This window comes from Montipora capricornis, chromosome 2 (assembly GCF_036669925.1).
Source record: "Montipora capricornis isolate CH-2021 chromosome 2, ASM3666992v2, whole genome shotgun sequence".
Lineage (NCBI taxonomy): Eukaryota > Metazoa > Cnidaria > Anthozoa > Scleractinia > Acroporidae > Montipora > Montipora capricornis.
In genome coordinates, this window is record NC_090884.1 from 32,591,286 (window position 1) to 32,615,381 (window position 24,096).

General features: G+C 39.6%; 2 protein-coding genes across 2 annotated transcripts; one reads left to right on the forward strand and one right to left on the reverse strand.

The window, feature by feature from the left end:
• Window positions 1-7,467: 7,467 nt before the first annotated feature.
• LOC138018845 (uncharacterized) lies at window positions 7,468-15,282 on the forward strand. The gene is made up of 2 exons (XM_068865524.1): window positions 7,468-8,137; window positions 14,372-15,282. The coding sequence occupies exons 1-2, from the start codon at window positions 7,478-7,480 to the stop codon at window positions 14,522-14,524; spliced, it is 813 nt and encodes a 270-aa protein (XP_068721625.1). The 5' UTR covers window positions 7,468-7,477; the 3' UTR covers window positions 14,525-15,282.
• Window positions 15,283-21,379: 6,097 nt separating this feature from the next.
• LOC138037166 (uncharacterized) lies at window positions 21,380-21,844 on the reverse strand. The gene has a single exon (XM_068883153.1). The coding sequence runs from the start codon at window positions 21,842-21,844 to the stop codon at window positions 21,380-21,382; it is 465 nt and encodes a 154-aa protein (XP_068739254.1).
• Window positions 21,845-24,096: the final 2,252 nt, after the last annotated feature.

Genomic DNA, 24,096 nt, shown 5'->3' on the forward strand with positions numbered 1-24,096 from the left:
ATACAAGGGTATAGAATGCAAGGGTATATAGAGTATACAAAGGTATATGGGCAGCGTAGGAGTATAAAAGGGTATACAAGTGTTTACAAGGGTATATAGGGGTTTACAAGGGTAGTCAAGGGTATGAAGAGGATGAGGTAAGCGAGCAGACCCCCCCCCCCCCCCATACACAGGCACCTGACTTGCCAGTTTTCATAACAGAAAAAAACTTTAGTTAAGCGCGGCATTGGGAACGAGAACTTAAACTAAAAATGGATTTTAAAAACTATGATGGAGCAGGGGGATCCGTTCTCTCACTTCATCCTCTCTTGAGGGTATATAGAGGTATACAGGATAGGATAGGATAACTTTAATTAGACACGGTAAACTCATCAGTCGCAACTATAAAAACCTAATTAATTACCAGAATTATTACAAATTATACAACGACTACAGCTACATTATTCAAAATTGTTCTAAGTAATCAATAAATATAACTATAATATTAAATGACAAAATAAAAACCTGCTTTACATGAGTGCCGTGTATAGAATTGTAGATTAACTCGATGAAAAGAAACGCTCGCAGCCAGCCCGGAACTCTGTAAGGGAGTCAGCCTGCCTCAATTCGATTGGTAAATTATTCCAAAGAACTGCTCCAGTGTAGCTGAAGCTATTTTTCATATAGTTTGTGTGTGGCTGTGGGATAGCTAGTTTGCCCTCTGTGCCCCTTAAGGAGTAACTGGAGACGCTACTACGGTCAACAAATTTAGAACTAAGGTAATCGGGAGTAAGACCAGTAAGCGACTTATAAACCATCACAGCCTTATGGATTGTTCGTTGAGAATCAAGTTTCATCCATCCAAGTTTTTGGATAAGGTTATCAGCGTTGGCATCATAGTTCGAGTAAGTGAGTATACGCGCAGCGCGATTTTGAAGTTTTGTAAGTTTACTGGCTAGGGTTTTGCCGCAACATCCCCAGACAGAATCGCAGTAATCAAAGTGAGGCTGTACTAAAGACATGAAGATTGATCGGAGAGTCTCATGTGCAACGAAAGACCTCACTCTCTTCAACGCTCCAATACCAGACGCGATTTTCTTACATGAAGTCTCAACATGAACATTCCGAGATAAAGTCTGATCAATATGAACACCTAGAGATTTCGTAGAGGTAACTTGAGTTATAGGTGCACCGTCAATAATAAGTGACGGAGGGTTGTGAAACGCGCTTAGCCTTTGCCTCGATCCGATCAACATAAACTCAGTTTTAGATGCGTTAAGAGTAAGCTTGTTAGCAGTTAGCCATTTTTCAACTCTAGCAAGATCCTCATTTGAAACAGTGTTAATACTTTGGGTGTTATTACTAGCAAAAGTTATGTGTGTGTCGTCAGCATACATTCGAGGTTCAGAATTTAATAGACAGTAAGGTAAGTCGTTAATATATATTAGAAAAAGGAGTGGACCTAGAATTGTACCTTGAGGTATACCACAAGTAAGGAAATGGTCCCCAGAGAGAGAACCATTTATAAAACATCGTTGCTTGCGGCAGTCCAAGTATGATCTAAACCAGTTGTATGAAGTGCCACTGACACCATATTTCGCAAGTTTAGACAAAAGAATATTGTGATCGACGGTGTCAAAGGCTTTCTTTAAATCTAAGAAAACGACTGCGTTTACATTACCCTGGTCAATGTTGTAAGCCCAGCTATCGGTAGCTTCAAGTAAGGCAGTGACAGTGGAATGAAGAGGTCGAAATCCCGATTGGTGTCTTGAAATGAGTTTGTGTATAGTAAGGTAATTATAGAGTTGATCATAAATAATTCTCTCAAAGACTTTAGCTACAACTGGAATTACTGAAATTGGGCGGTAATTATTTAGATCTGAACGATTACCCTGTTTGAACAAGGGGATGACTTTCGAAAGTTTCCATTCATCAGGGAAAATTCCAGAAACAATAGAATGATTAAAGATAGTACAGAGTGATTCGGCTATTAAGTCAGCACATTCGCGCAAAAGTTTTGCAGATATTCTGTCCAAACCAGTAGATTTTGACTCACATAATCTGGATAAAAGAAGAAGAACCTTAGAGACGCTGGTCGGTTTTAGTTCGAATGTGCAGTGACCAGTCTCAGCTAAGTAATCCAAATGAGAAGAATTGTTTTCATTGGCGTGAATATCATTTGCTAACTTAGGCCCAATGGAAGAAAATGATCATCAAAGGCGTTAGACAACTCATGAGAATCATAAATAGAATTGCCACAGGGGAGCTTAAGTTCGCTTATGACACATTTGTGTGATTTCCTAGACATAAGCTCATTGACAATCCGCCAAGTGTTACGTGGATCACCTTGGTACTCATTGAGGGCATGCTTATAGTGACATTCTTTCGCACGTTTGATTTCATTGTTTACTATATTTTGAAGTTTTTTGAATTTACGCCAGTCCTCCGCATTACCAGAACGAGTGGCTTTTAACTTAAGAATATCTCTTGCATGCAAGCGCTTTTTGAAATGCGAAGTAATCCAAGGTGATTTGCAAGGGCGGACACGTTTATTACGCAAGGGGGCATGCTTGTCAACACAACGAAGGAACAGTTTTTTCCAGGCTTCCCACATATCATTTGGGTTATCATAGTTACCTATGATCTGCCAATTTTGATGTGCAATATCTCTACGAAAATTGGATAAATTAAAGTTCTTAAATTTTCTATAGGTAACTGTAGTATGGCCCCTCGAGGGTAAATCTATAGAAAGCTTGCGATAAGCATAAATAAGGCTGTGATCGCTTATGCCTATATGAGACACTCCAGAACATACAATCCTATCAGGACACTATAATAAGGGATACATAAGGTCCGTACCCAGGTGCCGGCATAAAAGACACGCCAGATAAAAAAGTCGCGCCAAACAAAAAAAGTCGCGCCAAACAAAAAAAGTCGCGCCAAACAGAAAAAGTCGCGCCAAATAAAAAAAGTCGCGCCAAATTAAGAAAAGTCGCGCCAAGTAAAAAAAGTCGCGCCACTGACACAAATAAAAACAAGAGTCACGCCCAAAGTAAAAAAGTCTCGACAGAAAAAAATAAAAAGTATACGCACACCCGGGTGGCACTAACAGGGCTCCGTAGGATACGCCAGGATACGCTTTGAAAACTGTGAAATTCTTCAGCTTTGTTGATGCCTAGTATTATTGAACGTTTGACTGTGTCTACAAATATATTTATGCTGAGAAGGAAAACAATTGATTGGTGCCATTACTCGACTCTGCAAGGCAGCGAGCGCTTACGGCTTCTCGGAAACAAAAACAAAACACAAACTCGGTGATCGAATGATAAAACAATTATTGACCTCGGTTATCGCAAAATATCGTGATTTGTCGGTGGCGAGCAGATCAATTATTTGCCTCAGCCTTCGGCTTCGGCAAATAATTAATCTGCTCGCCACCGACAAATCACGGTATTTTGCTCAACCTCGTCCAATAATTGTTAATTGTTGGTTTCACTCACGTGATCAACAGCCATGTTTTTCAACGAAGACAAAAGAAAACTCTTGCATAATAATATAGATAAATTCCCTGAGGATTTGGTCGGGGCACCAACATGGCCGCCGTCTCTTTGTTTAGGGGTTCCAACATGGCCGCCGTGACGTCATGTGAAACCGAGAATTATTAGCATCTGAGAGAAAACAGTCGTGTCGGTAGACGCAAGGGAATAAAAAAATTTGCGGTTGCATACTGTAATTTCGTGGACTGGACTGGACTGGACTGGACTGGAGTGGACTGGACTAGAAAACGCAGACTTGTAAAACGCGGACTAGTAAAACGCGGACCAGTAAAACGCGAACTTGTAAAACGCGGACTTCATTTCTTTAAAGATTTTGTTTTTAAACGGTAACGGACTTTAGAAAAAAAAAACAATTTTATACGAAGGCGACAGCACAAGACTTAATGTCGAGCCAAGTTTAAAAATTCTGTCCATTTGTTGTATGCTATTTTATTTTGACGGTTTAGCGAGCGAAACAATCCCTGTTTGACCTTTTAGCTACAAAAGGGGTTGATATGCGCCAGTTACAAACGATTTAAAAAGTTTTGGCCACGAAAGAAATTTATTTATTTAGCACCAGTTCAAAATCCTAATTTTTATTTCATCGAATCATTAAGGAACCGGTTGAATAATAATAATAATAATAATAATAATAATAATAATAATAATAATAATAATAATAATAATAATAATAATAATAGTTTTATTTTCGGATCACCTGCTTTCTGTCACGCAACATGTACATGTACAATGAGTAGCCTTCAATACGTTTACAAACATTCAGATAAAGGAACAACCCTTCCCAGGAAAAAAGGACAAAACCGTATTTTTTTCCTAGCTTCAAAACTAGATGCCCCGGCGTAGATAAAAATTGTATTGAGCGACGGTGACTTATTTTGCTACAGGAAACGGAAATGGGTCTCTTGACCTATGATCTCATCAAAAATTCACTACCCCAGTAAGGCTCAGTTCGTCATCAACGGTCGAAGCCGTGGGCACTGTGGTGTAGAAGAGTACCTTTGGAAAGCTGTTTTCCTGCAATATTACCGCCCGAGGTCGCTCGCAGGACTGCTATTGCGTTGATGGTGGGTTAGGATGAAAGTTTAATCTTTGTCAATTGATGGTTGTTTTGGAATTGTGACCGTGGGAACATTTTATCAAGGAATATTTGACTCAAATTGGTGGCACCAGAGAATTTAGTTTCCGGCCTTGGGACGGTTGACAACCACGAAATTGAGAAATCGCGTCGGATCTGGAGAATAACCACACACGAAGGAGGTTAGCCACGTTGGCAATAAGGTTAGGCTTCTTAATTGAGAATTTTTTTCATATCATAATTATCTTCTTAAGCTTTTTACCGGGATTTCCATACAAATCCTTATATTTTTGTCGGCCATGCTGACACTGAGCTTGGGGTGCCTGTGGTGGCGTTCGCATGGGATTGATCTCATATTTACATTTCTTTCCACGCTATTTCAGTGGATTCTCAACGTTCGAATAACGCCATTTATTGTAGTGCTTCGGTTGAACTGATTTTTCAAACCGAAGATTCACTGAGTACGAAAGATGGGTTCGCAACACAAAAACATTAAATCAAATTTAGAGACGATCACTGCCAAATCCAGTCTGAAAATTTCAAGCTTAAACGTAATGGATTTTTTCCCCGGATTTTTTCAAGCTTTCTTTTCGCTATTTTCCTAGTTGCCTTCATTGTGCTTTGAAGTAATGGTTCTCATGCAGTTCAATACACTCGCAATACTTTAATATTTTTATTCGCATTTACATATTTCCACGGTGCTTTCAATTTTAGATGAAACGACAGCATACCTCTGCTAAGCACTCGCATTTGGACTCGCGAGAGTGCAAATGTATACCCACCGAGTAAACAAAATTTATGTGCTGAGGAATATTTTGAAAGGCTTCGTCCCTTTCATGTTCATCCAAAGACTGTGTGGCTCGTTTCAGCAGATCTTAACAAGTGTTATTGAAATCCAAAAAGAAAATTGGGGCTAACCACGCATTTTTCGAAGATAATTAAACAACAATACTTTTAAAAACCTTTAAAATAAAAGCAATGTATGGAGTTTTTTTCTAAATTGAAGCTTTATTATCTCTGGAAAATGCGTGGTTACCTCCAATTTTCTTTATGGATATCAAGATCACTTATTAAGTTCTGCTTTCTCATGTGCTCGTATCATTTATGAATAGCTTAACGAAGTCTGCAAACCAACCACTTTCAGAAATAAGCGAGACAACAGCTGTCATGAAAACACAGCCAATATTTGTGCATATACAAAAGATAATTATAACATCCGGGAATGTTGTGTCTATTTTTGACGGACACGTCAAGTCTGCTGCATTTGCAATTTGTTGAAGGCTGAAGTGTTTTGATCTGTAGCTTGAGCCATAATCAGGGGCACCCAACGAGATTATAACTCAAAACCGCTTAAACATAGCATTGTCAAACGTATTCTAGTATTTAATCGGTAGATATAGGCATATTTTTATCCCCTAAAAATTTTTCATCTGTTCGGATTTCCTAGCTGAAAGTCTAGTGATCCGAAAATTATAGGGATCAAAACCTACCTTTTCGAAAATTCCAGCCAGAAAAAGGGCTCTCGAAAATTCTAGGTGACCTTTTCACGGTAAAAATCCATTAAAAATGGGCAATTATACCATATTTTAGATGTTCGAAAATCCTAGGACAGGCAGGCAAGCACGAAATTTTACAACAAATGTTTCGAAAATTCTAGATCCCAAATCGTCTTCCGAACAGATATTTTCCGAAAATTGACGTTGGGTGCCCCTGCATAATGAAATTAAATTCGGCAAAATCTAGTTTTAAAATTTAAGACAATATTAATGAGCGGTAAAACAACATGCCTTAATTTGATAGTGCTATTACAGTGCTAGATTTGCATACGGTTACGCCAAGTTCAGGTCCTGTTCTAACCAATGGATAATCTTTTTTTCATTAATCGACGGTTTCGGATTCCGCTCTTGACTACCGCGTTTGGTTTCCTCTACCTAAACCATTTTTTTTCACGGGAAATTCCCTCGCCACAATTACACGTGTGTCTGCTTTGTACCGAGCAGTAGCTTGTTTTTTCTATGAAAAATGCCTTTGTTTAAAGTCTGGAATGAGGAAAAAGCTAACGGTAATGCGGTTGTGGCTGCTAACTTTATGAAAGGATGCTATGAATAGAGCTAGATGGGCGGAAAAAGCGGAAGCTACGCGCCTTAGGAAAAGGCAGCAAATTTCTAACAACACGACATGATGAATACGACATAATTCATTCTCTATGTGACTTAGTGTGTTATCAAAAAGATACATAACAGCCTTCCGCCTAAATGAACTAATAGGGAATTTAACATACAAGGATGACGACAGTGCTTTAACTCGTTAAAACGGTTAACGGCTTCTAACGCTGGAACTGAAAGGTTTTTGAAGTAGTTCTTTAAGTCTTTTTACTTCAATTAAAATTGCTTTTTGCACGGAGGGTGGGGTATCTGACGCTTTGTGTGGCCCTAACCGGTGGGGCGTTTGGCGGTGTAAACTGTCAACGTAGAGGGGCATTTGACCTTTCTTTTCCGGGGGGGGGGGGGGGGGGAATCGGCATTCTTGGAATAGTGAACCAAACAGTGACTAAATGAAACTTTCTCCTATTCATTGATACCGTACTTAGATTTTAAAATAAAAAACCTTTTTTGAGTGCATTTTTCAGTTCAGCAATAAAACACAAACAACGACTGAATACAACCCCATACAAAGCACTTGACATCTATGACGTAAACTTTTGTACACTTCCATGGACTTCGAACAGTTGCAACAGTTCAGGCGACGCGCTCATGATACCCATGTGACATCTTGATGATTCAGTCGTCACATGATGACTACGTATTTCAGTAGTGGTATATAAACCCTGTGTACAATGACACAGAGTTTGTCCGAACCGCCATCAATGACAACCGCCATCATGTCAACGTCACAAAACACCCTTGCTGACGAACTTCGACGGGAATACAAAGTTGTTCTCATCAATATCAACAATGATTTAAAGGAATGCGAGCGAGAAGATTTATGGTTTTACTTTGACGATCTATATGACGAATATACTCCGAGAAACCCCTTAAGCTCACTTGAACGCACTGGAAAGATCTCATGGAGAGACGTCGGTTCGTTAAAGGAAGCTCTGCGTGCTATTCAGAGAGACAAACTTGCTTCTAATTTGGAAAAATATGAGATGAATAGGGATCTTGCATTTGTTCTCGATACCTATGCGAAGAAGAGACAAGGGCTGTATCAAAAGGAAAGTTGTCTGTCCGCCAAATCCATTATTGAAGACGTCGCTGAATATCTAGCGAAGGTAGCGGACGGCGTATTGGACAAGGACACTGTTGAATCATTGAGGAAGAACTTACGGGATCTTATGAATGATCCAGGGACGGAAATCGGTGACAAGTTATCAAACGCATGGAGTAAGCTGGCGCTTCTTATTATCATTGTTGGTGAGGTTATAGCAGAAACTGAAACGACGAAGGAAGAATGTGGCCAAAAGCCAAAAGTTTTGAAGTCTTTTTCCACTGAGATTTGCTCAAGAATGAAACGACCAGTATCAATGGTAAGATATAATATCAGGAATAGTACTGCATGGCTGAAGAGCTTTTTTAACATTTGTGTGCAACAAATATACGTTTTATTTCGAAGGATGAAATGGTATTCCGCGAAACCATTTTATTTTCACTTTAGGCTTGAAGTTCTTTAATTATTCAAATCTGAATATTGCATAACACAAGTATAAAAACCTCGACTCTCTTTTACCACGTACTGTTTTGGAAAAAAAAAAAAACTGTTAGAATGTTAGGTAAGCATCGATGGGCATTTATATTTTTCAGCGTTTACCTTTACTACGATTCTAGTCAACCGAGACCGGAAACATAAAGAAGCAACCTCCTATATATTTGTTACAAGGTCTGTTTAAAGCGATGTGTTGTACGATCGAGAATGTTTGCTGTGGATACTTGACATTCTACTTGCCATCAATTCAATACGTATTCGCTTGGTAAATCTGGATTTGCGAATTAACAATCGAACGCGAAATACCAAAATAGACTTAACATGCACATGCATTTCGGGCTGTCAAAGATATTGAGTTTAAAGGCCCGTGCAAACGCTCGCAACATTGTTGGCCAACAAGACGCAACATTGTTGGGCCCAACATGTTGCGAGCGTTTGCACACATGTTGTGTGTTGTTGCGTGTTGTTGCGACTTGTTGGATGAAGTTTGACCAGTTTCAAACTTCATCCAACAACTCGCAACAACACGCAACAACACACAACATGTGTGCAAACGCTCGCAACATGTTGGGCCCAACAATGTTGCGTCTTGTTGGCCAACAATGTTGCGAGCGTTTGCACGGGCCTTAACACAATACATGTGCGTGATGCAACACACTCTCAGATTATTACTGGGTTGCTAAAGCCAGTCGGAATCTGCGTAGCGTCTCGTCGTTTTATTTTTTTCCGTGTCGGTAAAAGTCTTGCCTATCACTCCCCTGCTTAGTGGTGTCTTTGTGCATACAGTCTTCTGTGCGTATTTTGTTAGGTTTGACGGGGCTGGGGTAATGCGTAGATTTCTCTGGTGCACACGGGAGGACATTTAATTATTAACCTGGAATGGCGTTGAAAGTCATTGTAACGCAAATGGGGTTTTAGTGCATCTTTAAACAAAATATGCCCTTATGGAGCTCAAGAATGGAACGTCAATTGGATAAACAACTTAGGCGATGAAAAATAAATACCTGAAATCTTTAAAGCGACGAGTAATGGTCTTAGACAACAATTTCATTTTTCGCCGTTGGTTATCAAGTAAGCTTTAGCTTGGTACTATATACAACACTGAAGTCAAATGGCAATTCTTTCATGGATTTAACAAACACTGAAGGAATCGAACGCCTTGAATGCATCACTGTGTTTACTGAGGTCGCATCTAAGTTGTCCGGCAAGTTTCATTCATTTTAAGACTCAACTCAGCAAAGGTAAAAAAAATTGGAAATGTGACAGTGAAAAATTATTTGCATGAAAGCTTGTTTCTTTGTCTTTTATTATTTACCGTCATGGTTCTTTTGAAAAGGGTTTGATGTGAACTGTCAAAAATTTATTTAATTGCATATATTCTTTGTGATTGTGTGTTTCGTTTGCACGCACGCAACTGGAATAGGAAGGGTTTCTTGCCTCTTAATCGCAAATATGTTGTTTGTTTCAATAAATGTTTCGCTGGCAAAGATTTCTGTTAAATTTCCAGCTTTTGTAAACTTATCATGATGTGTAACTTTCGAGCTTAACAAATTTGCATACATGTGTTGAAATGTGATAGGGGGAGAATTTTGTGGTAGCGCATAAGTCACGAAAATAAACAGGTCTGTTGGAAGCGTGCTTGAGTTCAACAAAATGAGCCCCAAAATCAGCAAAAAATTGTGACGCCGATGAATAATAAAGTAGCTGCTATTTCCAAAATGATGGAATTACCTGGTGATAAATAACCTCGTCTTGGAGAGTAAATTTTGACTTTGCAGAAACAATGGTGGGCGATTGTGATCTTTGTTTTGAATTCGCTCATTTATTGTCAAACTTTATAACACTTGACAGAAAAAGAAACTTACGAAAACCCGGTATCTTGCCATCATTTGACACAGATGCTTCACTTTAGTAAACTTTAGTATTACAAAGCTGTCAGATGCTCAGAAGGCACGGCTGTGACTAAAAGTGGGACGGGGACTTGGGACGTGGGGACTCGGGGACTCGGGGACTCGGGGACGTGGGGACGCGGGGACGTGGAGACTCGGGGACGTGTGAACTCGGGGATGTGGGGACGCGGCGACACATTTTCGAAGTATAGAATTTCAGAAATGGGACAACATCGCCAAGAAAGTTGAATTGCTTGTGTTATTTTGCTTTTCAAGTACCAGCTAAATACACAGCGAAATTCAAAAACTGGATTCTCGAAAAGTCATTCTCGCCACCCGTCACAGAGCTCGAATGTGAAACATAGCAGAAGACCTAATGGCCCATTGCTGACACTGCAGCTGAAATTTCACGTTGCAGCGTTTGTTGTTGTTGTTGCTCAGAAACTTGAGCCTTATGACTCCTTCTCTGTAACTGAAGTTTAAATACCGTGCCAATGTCCTTGTTGGCGGCATTGTGACTGCATCTTTCCTGGCGCTTGTTCAATTTGTTACCTTTGATTCGGGTTGTCACCGTTGATGTTGTCGAAAATGTTCGTCATCAGAGGGCCAGAAGCCCCCCAGGAGGGGGAGGGGGGTACTGCCATATATGAACTATATAGGTATGTGCCGCTGTGAAGGGTATGGTTTCCAAGCAGTTTGCTCCAGGATAGGATATATAAATCAGAGCGTTTGTTTCTAGAATTGGATACAATTTTTCACGGAACTGACCAGTTAGTTGAAGATTTTATCTAGACTAACGAAAGTTGATAAAACCAAATTTTTGTATACTACTTCTCCACCGACACAGCACCACAGTTTCTTTAGAAACTACCGCCTTCAAGTATAAATGAATCATTTTTTGGGAGAGAAGCGATTGTGGTATAGGTTTTGCTTTGGCTAGACTGTGCTAGTGACCTCAGTAGTTTCTGAAAGACAGTTACTCTAGGATAGGGAGGGTTTGGGGAGTTTACTCTGGTACGGGGTAGCAAAATTCACCTGAACCAGCTCTGGTTTAGGCTAAGGGTTCCAAGGTCCTAGCGGCACATCCCCCACCTAGAAATTCCTAAAGTACCGTCTCCGGGCCAGTAGCTAAATAACGCTTCTGTGTGTTAAGGCTTGACCAAGCGAATAAGTTGGCATATTTTTGTTTTACGTGGAAACATTTATCCAATCGACGTTAACTTGAAATGTAATTATACGTTAATGGTAGCTTTAAGCAGTTTCAAGCAAAACTTTGTCGGAATTTTTTAGGGTAAACGTTCCCCCAATCTCAAAAACAAGCGTTATGACGTCTTCAGTCAAGAAATGTGACGTGACAGACAACTACGAGTGAAATGCATAATTTAAAATAAAAAGGTTAGGATGCAGAAAGTGGAAGTACTTTTAAATGTTCAAGCCTCGATATACTTGGGGAATTGTAAAATGATCTGAGAAATGGTCATACCAACGTTTCGTTCATGTTGCCTATGTCAAATAAGGACTTCATGCAAAAAAAAAATTGTCCCTTCGTTTTAGCTAAATTACTCCACTATGTAACTTGATAGTAGTATAATGAAAGTCACCTTTTTATAAAGACGAGTAATAAACTATACTATATATATTTACTAGACCTCTGTTTCACATCATACAAACGAGGAACGTAAACCGGGGTACAACGCAGTTACGATCAACAGACGAAGATTTTGTGAAATATGATGAAAAGTTAAACAAATGGTAAAAATGCGTCCCCACATCCCCGAGTTCACACGTCCCCGAGTCTCCACGTCCCCACGTCTCCACGCCCCCACGTCCCCGAGTCCCCGAGTCCCCACGTCCCAAGTCCCACGTCCCCGTTCCCGTCCCCGTCCCCGTCCCACTTTTAGTCACAGCCAGAGGGCACGCTTAAACTTGTGCTGAAAGAAGTTGAAAATTATCAACATGTCACCCGAGAAGCATATGTTTCTCACTTCCCATTTATTTTCTTCAATCTTTTTGGGTTCAGTAGTTTGCTAGTAACCACATGTCTTCTCAGGCTATTTACCCAAGACTTCTACCATGGCACTACAATGATAGACAATACCAAAACAATATCGTGCACTGTTAGAGCTACATATTACGCAAGGACAACTTGAATCTCCTGGAAGACAACACACAGCTCAGTAGGCATTTTATATGGAATAAATCGCTGTGTTACTTCACTACCAACGTAAGCAATGCGTGTCTATTTTTTCTAAAGAGGACAGGAATTTCGTCTTTCTACAAATGATTAATTAAAAGGCTGGTAGCCAGGTTTTTAACCCCAGAAAAGAATCTGTTTCGTCGTACGAATGTGTGAGGACCTGTGAGCCAAAGGGCCTCTGCTGGTAAGACGTCTGGGTGGCCCCTTAAATGGTCTTCTTAATGGCCCCCCAACTTGGAAAAAATTGTCTGGAACGGTGCACGTACCACAGGCAACCCAGTGTACCATCACGGAGGGTCTAGTCTTGAAAGGTGATCAGTAATACTATTTTAACGTCTTCGTTTGTGGAATTCTCATTGCTTCAATTTGTTTAATTTTGTTTGATAATTAATATTCTGTCTTCAAGTAGATATAATGCCTAAGGCCAGGCAATTTATTCTGTGTCGTCAAATATTTTATGTTGGCAGTGGTCATGAAGGTTCATTAAGGAGATATTGACAAAGTAATAGCATCCTTGTTCCTTGTGTATGCTTCATGTCCCTACTTCAAAGCACTGTTTATTACTGTCTGAAAAGTAGACCTCTTTGATGATCTAGTGGCAAAATTTTTCTTTGGTGCTAATATCCCTATCTGTGAAATTCGAAATTGCCGTTCGAAAGAGAAGATCATCTGGTCTGACTTGCTTCTCAATAAGAGTGCAAGTATACTTGCCCTCACAAGCTAGGAGCCTGCAGTTATGTTAGTTTGAGCAAAGTGGACAATGAGATTGAGGAAGTTCTCCACCTGAGGGGCTATGATATTATTTTCGTGCTGTTTGTAGGGATATCAAAGCGTACACAAGGCAAATCTTTTTGTACTTTGAAAGCTGGTGGGTATCTTTGGGCCGCTGTTGGGCTTTAAAACCCCTCCACTGGTCTTCATTGGTTAGTGTGATATCTCACCTGCTAACAAGAATTATAATGATAATAATAAAAACAACAACAACAACAATAATAATAATAATAATAATAATAATAATAATAACAATGATGATGATGATGATGATGAACTTTATTCATAATTCAAGATTATTCACAAAATAAAATTGATACAATTAATATGCGAATGATAATAATAATAATAATAATAATAATAATAATATCTGAACAGAATTATTGACTTGAACAAATGATACCCCATGTGCATGGTTTGCGCCCAGCTGACGTACAAAAAGGGGCACCAGCAAAGACTGTGATAATGATAATGATAATGATAATGATAATAATAATAATAATAATAATAATAATAATAATAATAATAATAATAATAATAATAAAAATTAAGTACAGAGATTTGAAGGGGAAATTATGGTAAGGTCGACATTAAGACAAGTGGAAGTTGTCCCAGTAGTCTTTAGCGCTCTGGAGACTGTGTCACAAAAACTAAAGGAATTTTTGAAAAAGATTGGAATAGTGATACAGGTAGAAGTACTGCAAAAAAACCGCTCTATTTGGGACGGCAAGAATTCTTAGGAGCGTGTTGGACATTAAGGAGACCTAGGACCTGAGGTTGCGGGTAGCAACTTGCTCCAAGGGTTAACCCAGTATCATGTGACAGGCTGTGCGAAAATGTAATAATAATAATAATAATAATAATAATAATAATAATAATAATAATAATAACAATAACCGTCATCATCGTCATCATCATTATCATAATGAAAGATACCACAGCTCGATGCACCTTGCAATAACTCGCTCGTGCAAAAAAATAAGAAAACCCTGTCCAATCATAAACATTAGTATCTAGGATAAACCTAGGATAAAAGTCTTATGCGGGTTCTTCAAGGTTGTGACGACGGGTATCAGACTTATCCTCCTTATTCCAAATTAACATAGATACAAAATACATATGAATGATTTCCGTCACTATTTGGACAACTGGGCACTGATGCAAAATCATCGTTCTGACCAGCTTATGATCTCGTTTTCAGGAGGAATTTTGCCAGCACGTGAAACAACGATTCAATGAAGTTTACAATGATCACGACTCTAACGGAAACACTACTTCCTCGAAGAAAATTGTGGTTGATGCAGTCGACCAGTTTATGAAAACGCCATTTTTCCAGCAACCAAGCTGTGAGTGAATGAACTTTAAAACTTGAGATGCAACTGGACTTTTTCTATACCTACAACTCCGCCAGGATAGATCTGCCAATGTCAGTGATATCTTGCTGGTCCCAAGCCCAGGTAAAGGAGGAGGGAGGTAACATAATTATATTGCAGACACCGACGGAAAAATAACTGAAACGTAATAGCAGCAATTATAGTGATGATGGTGATGATGATGATGATGTTGATGATGGTGAACACTAATACAATGAAACTGAGGAGGAGAAAGCAAATGTGAAGCTGGAGAAGGAGCCAGGGGAAGCAACTTATCTCTCCTCAATATAGAACATTAGTGTCGTCTCTCAACAATCCAAAGGGATGAAAAGGATGATCAGTAGACTTTTCAGATAAAAACAAAAAAAAAAAACAACAACAACAAAAAAAAGAAAGAAAATAAAAAAACCAAAAACAAGAGTGGAAAACACAGGAATTAAAAAAAAAAAAGAAAAAAACGGTAAAAGGAAAAAGAAAACACATAACAAAAACATGAAAATTAACATAAATACCAGAAAAAAAAGGAAAACAAAGAAGCAATAAGAACAAAAAACAAACAAACAAACAAGCAGAAGTTACCAGAAGTGGCAAATCACATAAGTTGTGGCGGAACAAATTTAGTGACAAAAAAATTACATTGTGGCGGTTCGGACTCCTTATTTTCTTTTCTCAGTTATATTACTTCCTTTTAGTGAAATGCTATTTGTAAGAATTTTAAATAAAGCATTGTTCTCAGTGATGAGTTTCGCTTTGTTTTATGCACTTAATGTTTGCACTTTCTTTTGTACTCAACGATCATTCTGTTACCTAAGTTCCGTCTCGTTTTGAAGCGTAATCTTCCCTAATGAAATGGAAGCAAATGACCTCTAGCACCTATTCATGGAGCAAGTGAAACGTGATTTCCAAGACACGCGTTACACCTATCCAGCGGACATGATAACGAAAACAAAACCATTTTTCTGGATAACACAAAACGCGGGCTTGAGAAGAGGGTCACCGTCCGTCCTTCAAAGAGCAGTCCAGAGAAATCTCTTCTCGAGACCGTTTTGGGGCCTAAAATCGCGATCCATTTGTTTTTGGAAGGGATCTGGGTCCTTTTCATAATAATGGTGCCAATCCTTAGCTCCCAAAATAACTGTTTTCACCAACTAAAACTTGAATTGCTTCTTTATTTGCCGTTAAGACAAGAGGAAAAAGTGCTATTTCGCACTTTTTGGGCTTCATCAGCATGGCAAAGCCATTATACCAGGCGGGTGTTCCCAACCCAGCTAACGTAGCTAACCTCATTTCTTGTATGTGGAGCTGCCACTTAAAGGGGTGCCTAAAACACCTATTATGGTATGCGTCGTTGAGAGCTTTCGAAACGTGCATCAGTATTGATCGACTGGAGTTGCGCTTGGCGACAGCGAGAGCGTAAAGTTCTTTATGCTTTTCCCTTCCGACCCCTGATAAATTAGATAGGTGCTGCATTTTGAAGCTAGTTTACTGGGCCCAAATGAAGTACTTCAAAAACAACGTGGAGTTCAATGGCTATGGCTAAAGTAACAATAATGAACGATTATGGCGCTTGTAGAAATTTGCAAGAATCCACGCGCTTGTAGGATTTTTTCACGAATCCACGCGGGGCTGCAGGAATCCGACAAAAATAAGACAATTAAATAATGTAGCTTTATTACGTGGGATGCATATCACGGTAATAATCCAGTTAATTTTTTTTTCCATCGTAGTCACAAATGTTCATACCCCAGGGATAGTAGATTACCCGCTCGATAAGAATCGCGTTATGATACAACCAGAACCATCGCGCCTCGAACTCGAGCCACGCGCCCCGGAAGGGAGTAAGAGCCATCGAAGCAACTCTGATCACGTGATGGTTTGCTGTATTTACGTCGTTCGTAGCCACAAATGTGCCCCACAGATGTTAAATTAAGCCCCCCTTCGGGATTCCAATTTTATTCCTTTCAGTATTTCCAAACTCCCGTACGGCGGTTAGAAATCTCAGTCTTCTGTCTTCTTCTCTGAGCGCGCGCTAGACCACTCTTTGCTCACAATATAAGCTATAGCAAATCCTTTTCGTCCGCGATGATTGAACCTCACTTCTGAAAGTATTTGATAATGTGGACACAAGATTTTTCCTTGAGAACGGAAAGCTTTAAAGGAAAGGAGAATTGTCTAAGTAATTTTTAGATCTTGCTCCGGTCTCGTGAGTTTTACTGCATGTAAGCATTTAATATTGCATCGAACGAATACTCCCATGTATCTGTTTTTCTTGCGAACAAGTTTGTTCAGTCGTTCCAAAACATTTGCACAACACATGTGAACTGAACCAGTGTGTTCAACTGACCATTGTGTCAAACATTTTGCGAATCGAACCAGTGTGTTCAATCGGCCATTGTGCCAGGCATTTAGGCTTATCAATAGAGTGTTTTCACATGCCGTCATCAAATTGTAAAATCAAACCTGCAAGGTTTTCTGATTTTTTAATCCATACTAGGTAAAAAATTACTTAGAAGTAAATCTGTTACCAGTTTTAGGCACCGTAGCGTTTTTCGTTTTGATAATACAACATTTGGAATTTTCAAATTTCGCCTTGCGTGACACCAAGACAGTAACTGTGATAAAGCTGTCTGGTTCAAAAAACGGTTTTGCCTTGTGATTTTTGGCAAATTAAGCATTAAAAGCTGTAGAAGACATGTTTATGCTCATTTAGTTCAGTTCACGAGCAAAAAGAGAGGGCTTTTATCGCAAACAGAGGTCCAGATGTTTTGTTCATTCGCGGCCATTCGAGGGACACCAACTTAATAGGGAGAGGACAAAACGTGTGTTACGAGTTCGAATGTTTTGAGGAAAGGTAGCTTGCAAACTAAACTGAACGCAGGGTTGTCGGAACAACAACAAGAAGATTTATTCCAAAATGAACGTAGTTTCCACGAAGTAAAACTCTTAACAACACGTATTCGATAAACTTACACGGCCTCCGCCAACTTGAATGCACACAGCTTCTGTCACACTTGACTAAACACGGCCAACGCCAACTCTCTTCGCTTGTGAAAAACTAGTTAAAAAAACACTCCGCTTGGACTCGTCTACTTATATACTCTGACAATAAACTTCTAGAACTTTCTAAATTAGTAATAAATCTAATTATAGAAAGATTACAAAACACACCGATTTAGAAACGCTTACGTACAAACCTAAATATAAACAAACTACGAACTCTCGCGAAGCCTCTAGAAAGTAACGCTAGTCACGCAATGCTATTTTTCGTAACAACGTGGAGCCCTACTCCATGGAATACCCAAATGGAGTACGCCTAAAAATCATTTATTGGTCAAATTGAATACTTCATCAACATGACGAGGTATATAGATATTCATACCTTTTGTTACAATTCGATGCAGTTCACGAATTGGCCGCCGTCTTGAAGTTTCGTAGGTATCTCGTGTATCCCTTAATATGGTGTATTTTTAGACAAATGTTCATAAAAAGCGAGTACCCATGCATACCCATTGAGGCCTGTGTATGCCCATATATGCCTCCATGGAATGGAAGGGAAAACTTTATTTGTACACGGTAATTTCATCAGATTACAAATGGGTATATGTGGGTATACAGGGGCACATATGAGTATATATGGGTAAACACGGGCAGCACTTACATGGGCATGTGTGGGTATACACTATACTACAGGGCATACATGGGTATATTATGGGCATACACGGGTCTATATGGGTATACAGGGGTTTAATTAAGGGTTTGTATGCATATTTGTCTAAATTCACAAAAAAATAAATACACTACAATAAAGGATACATGAAATATCTACGAAATTTCAAGATGGCGGCCAATTCGTGAACTGAATCGATCTGTAACAATCGGAGAGCTGCAAAACTCGAAATAAATAAAGGTACGTGCATCTAAATGCCGCACCATGTTCACCAATAAATGATCTAAGGGTACTCCATTTAGGTACTCCATAGGGTACTCCATGAAGTAGGGCTTTCTCAACTTAACATGGCGTCTCCATATAAAGCTCTGTAAAAATGAGTGACATGTTTCGGCAAATAACTTATAAACAATTCACCGACCAGACTTGAGACTTGAAGCAGATATTTTTGTATTAGTCTTTTGTAACATTTCATTTTCTTGGCTTCTTTCTTTGAACGGTTTCGGATTTATTTACTACGTGACAGTCTACAGACACTCTGAGTGTGTTCATTTGGCCATTGTGAGCCAACACCAGCCATTATCTTACCCTCTCAGGGAGATGAAAGATCATAAATTAATAAATATGTAATAGGTTGTGTAAACGACAACAAAAAGAAACATAGAAGTGGCAATCAGGCCCAGAGCGCTCACAAGACCCACTTAGCAACGGCACTGCTTGGGGATTCTATCGCCATTCCTCAAAGTACAGGAATCAAAAAACGGGAGAAGAAGATTAGAAAAAGCCTTTAACAACCAAAAACAACAATGAAACCAAGCAAAAAAAAATAAGTTTCAAAAATATAAAATTAGAAGGCCTCTGCGGGGACAATACTCAGTGGTCTCTCTCATATCCAACGCGCTCTCGTGTAGTAAATTTTTTAAGTAGACAATTAGCGTAACATAAAAAAAATGGCATGTGATAGGTCAAGTCAATGACATTCGACAACAAAAAATAAATCCATTCCTCCTAGTACAGGAATCAAAAACGTGAAAAGAATATTGGGTAAAAAGCCCTACACTGTATTTGCTTTATAGACTAACCAAAGCAAACGAATGAAGCGGCCTATCTCCAGTCAGTATTCCAAAGAATTTTCACCTTTTTATCTTGACATTCCTCAAAAAGCCTTAGTAAAAGTGAATAACTTATAATAATAATAATAATAATAATAATAATAATAATAATAATAATAATAATACTAATAATAATAATAATATCGATAATTCCAAGGTTCAAAACCGTTTTACAATGACAACTTAAAAACTAGATTATAAAATTATGTACATAAGAATATAAGTAAATATTTACAAAGAATGTATTTATAAAAAGGGATATAGTGAAATAATTAATAAAAATATCATGATTAAGTAATGGTCCGGCTAAGAAGCAGGCAGAAAAACAATAGCCCGCGGCAATAGCGTCGGTTAGTTAAAATGTGCCAACATTTTTAATCAAATTAAGTTCGGCTGTTCCCATTGGTGTAAGCAGCTAAAAGCGCGAAATTTGAATTTCAATGAAAAATGTAATCGACTTGCCGTCTAAAAAATTAGATTCTGTTTCGTAGAACAAATCATTATGCCTTCAAAAACTATGTTTGTAAATATCGTCAAGATTCTATGCGCCATTTGCCGATTGGCGAATGGCGCATAGAACAATGCCCAAATTTGGCCGAGAGACAGAGATCAAGGGCATGGGGAAGAAGAAATCCAAAAAAGGCTTTTTTTTCATTTTTTTCTCATCTTTTTTCGACATTTTCCGATATTAGCCAATCAGATGCCTCGATTGGAGCAGCAGCTTCTAAGTACTTTTGCCGCTGGGCTGCCTGCTTCTTAGCCGGACCATTACTTAATAGACAAGGATAAAAACATAAAAGAATAACCACATAAACAATAGAATAAACCCATGAGATAACACAGGTTTTGTAATCTTATCATAAAATCTTGCACCAACTCAATGGCAATAACTAGTCCGGGTACGCTTGTTTGAAAAGCCAGGTTTTAAGTAAGCCTTTAAATATAGATATAGAATGAAATGATCGGATATTATGAGGGAGTGAATTCAAGTTAATGATGGAGTGCAAATATATTTCAAGAATGCATTGGATTTCCAACGCCCTAATGCCATAATTTGTGCATCCAACATGCCGGCATCTGCAGCGTATGAGCCAACACCGATACGAAAGCTATGTGCATGGTAAGGGGATGGGTCAAAACCGCAGCACGTAATGGCTATGGAAAGCTTGGCTGTAAAATATGATCTGGTGACTGGTGAGCCATCTGCCAAAACAAAGAGGGACCCAGGCTTTCCCCTTCGAAGGGACAAATATTGCAGTAAAATTTCAACAGGACAGAATAATTCTTGATGACTGATCAGGACTGAAAAAGGACGCTCTTTGTAATGATGCTTAAAGTTTAGAAAGGTGAACGTTAGGGCTTTAACTGCCCGTGAATTATTTACCAACTGGGTAAGCTGGTGAAGTTGAGCAGTGGGTTGCGCCCTGAACCAATCCTCGTGCAGACAAAGAAAGCCAGGGCGCTCATGGCTCTGAATAAATGAATATCATCATGTGTGTGGCAAACGTGAACAGCGGAACCGACGATTCTGCGAAGGGTAGGCAGTGTGATGGGTAGCCGGGTATCTATTCAGTTAACGCTGTTTAAAATATAAGTGCTACACGGCCAACGTTTGTATAAACGTAACCTTTCCTTGTACTTATACATGTTCATTGTCGTGACTTGAACATCTTCAGTTCCCACGGCCTGCTCCCGTCTGAGCTTGTAGCTCAGTCGGTAGAACGACGGAGATCTAACCCGAAGGTCGTGGGTTCAATTCCTACCCTGGTCAGAGTTTTTCTCTGTCCTTGTGTGGGACCAATTTCCATCAGTAGGGCTAACGCTCACATGTTTCATATGGGATAGAAATCTAGCACTTCACATTACACTCTATTCAGTTAACTCTGTTTAAAATATAACCAACGTTTGTATAAACGTAACCTTTCCTCCTTGTATCCAGACGAGAAGCCAGCTTTCCGTAACCCTTAATTCATCATCATAGCAGCCTGTCGTGGGTGACAATGGCTGTTTCATTTGGGTCTGATCAGATTCCTCCACACAGCTCTGTCCTTAGCCTTCTACTGCCAGGAACGGCCGTCTATGTCCAGCTTCTCCAGGTTTCTTTTTACAGTGTCTTTAAATCTGAGCCTTGGTCTACCCTGATTGCATTTGCCCTCGCATAACTGTGAGTAGAGTAGCTGCCGAGGGAGACGCGCGTGGTCCATCCTCTCAACATGTCCGAGCCACCTCAGGTTCATCTGTATTAGCATGTCCTCCATTGATGGTAGACCAGCTCGATTCAACACTTCTATGTTGGTTATTTTGTGTTTCCATGAGATGTTCATTATGGCTCGAAGGTGTCTCATCATGTACGCGTGGAGGTTTTTTACCTGCATTCTGTAGACAGTCCAAGTTTCAGCACCGTACAATAGAGTCGCCAGCACCGTCGCTCTGTACACTTTGCATTTCACACTGATAGACACATGTCGATTGTTCCACAGTCTCTTCCTCACGTTTCCAAACACAGCACTCGCTCTTCCCATTCTGAGAGATAGTTCATCCTCCAACCTAGCATTCTCTGAAACAGTACTCCCTAGGTACTTGAAAGTCTTGCACTTGACTAGTGCCTCTGTACCGATGCTGATCTCTTCTGATAGTAATATTGATAATTGGAACTTTGTGATTGACCCCTTAAGTAAGCATCTGAATAATGAAATATACTTTTGTAGTATCTGGGAACCCAGATAATTTATGACTATAACCCAAAGCAGAAACATAGGTATTAACAGTTCATGGAGCGTAATCATGATCATACATATAAGGAATAAATAAAGCCAGGACAGAGGGTGGAATAGGAAGCCTTGTAACAACCTCTGATAACATAGACAGCAAAAACTAAGAATAAAGCTTCCATGCGCCCCGATATGTTGGAATGGATGAAGGCTGAAGACTAGACTGCAATAATGTTGATATTATGGGTGCCGATTTTGAGGCTGCAGATCCACGGGGATGTCGGTTGGACTTTGGTCCATAAAGGTTGGAGCCAAACCTTTGAATTTCTCCACCTTTAACCGAGACAATGAGTCTGCTAGAGTGTTTTGGACACCTGGAACATGTTTAGCTTTAAACAGTATGTCATTTTGCAAACAGATCAAAACTAGTTTCCTAACAAAAAACATTAACCCTTTATCTTTACAAGACTGCTTGTTAATACATTATTGGTGAAGAATAGAATGCAGCGATTCAGCATTTTGCTTCCCCACAAATACAAATTGAGGACAATGAGGTAAAACTCTAAAATAGCAATATTGGCACCTATCCACTTTTCAGGCCATGTCCCATAGCACCATTTATGACCAAAAACTGCCCCAAAACCTAATGCACCTGCAGCAAGTTAGTTTTTCAGAACTGTACCAGGTGTCCTCAAGAAAGAAGGACCTACCATTGAAACAATCCAAAAAAGTTTGTCAAACACACAAATCTGATCTAACCTCGCGAGTGATATGAACAATTGATTAGGATATTTAAGCCCCCAAAGTGAGATCAATTAATCTGCGTAAAAATGCCCTTCCGGGTACTACGACAGCACAAGCAAAACTGAGCATGCCAGTTAAGGATTGAATGTCCCGTAAGGTCACTTTATTGCGTGCAATGAAACTGGATAAGGTGTTTAGGCGCTCGTCAACATTCTCCTTGGGCAAACGGGCTTCAAATGAAACAGAATCTAATTCAATACGCGCAAACGAGAGCGTAGTAGAGGGGCCAAGTGTTTTCTCTGGTGCTATGGAACGCCAAGGTAACAACAAAGGTCCAGGAATAAATTTAGTTGATTTTGGCATACGGTCTGAGAGGGGGCTATAATAAGAAAATCATCAAGCAAACGAATGATGTGTTGATACTCAGCTGAGAAGTGGCAATCCAATCCAAAGCGGTACCAAACGTCTCAAAGGTTTCACAACTGCTAGAGCACCCCATGGGCATAAAGCGATCGTAGAAGTATGCCTCTTGCCATCTCATGCCCAAAAGGCCTTAATCTTGTGACCGCACCGGAATTATCCGGAAAGCATTCTTTATATTCGTCTTAGCCAAAAACATCCTGAACCTAAGGCGTTCATATGGCGAATAGCATCTTGAATAGTGGCATAAGATACACTTCTATGGTCAGAGAAGATGCCATCATTCACATAAGAACCCCTGGGGTAAGATAAATGGTGTATCAAACGAAAATCCCCAGGAGGCAAATGAAGGCCCATGACTAGAGGAAGGGGCAGCATCGTTTACACTTGGTGGCAAAGAAGACAGACTATGGTTCAAGTCAAGGGCAAAGAGACGTCTGGTCACCTTCTGTGCAACACGGGACATCAACTGGTCCATGAGGTCAAGTGATAATGAAGAGAAGCCAGGCTGTTGACCTGTACGCTGCTCTACACTTTTGGCCAATGCAGGATGGGAAGGAGCTGCGGCCACAGAAACAGCTGCTGATGAAGGGGTGCGAGTCCTCTTTGAGCGTCTAGGAGGCATCGGAAAAAGTAAAAACTGGCCAGCAAAGCCATGCAGAATAGAAACAAACAGCTGATAAAATCCAGTTGGTTTTTCAAAGTAGACAGTGTGCGGATTCTTTTCCGTCGCACTAGTAAGCACAACCATTGTCTATATACACATTCAATCCATTACAACAAAAAATGGAAGTGTGTTTCGTCAAAGCCACTCTATTTGCAAATCATAGAAGAAAAAGAAAGCCGCATCTCATCAAAAGGCGCTTGCAAACAGTCGTGCGACAATCGTACCATCCACA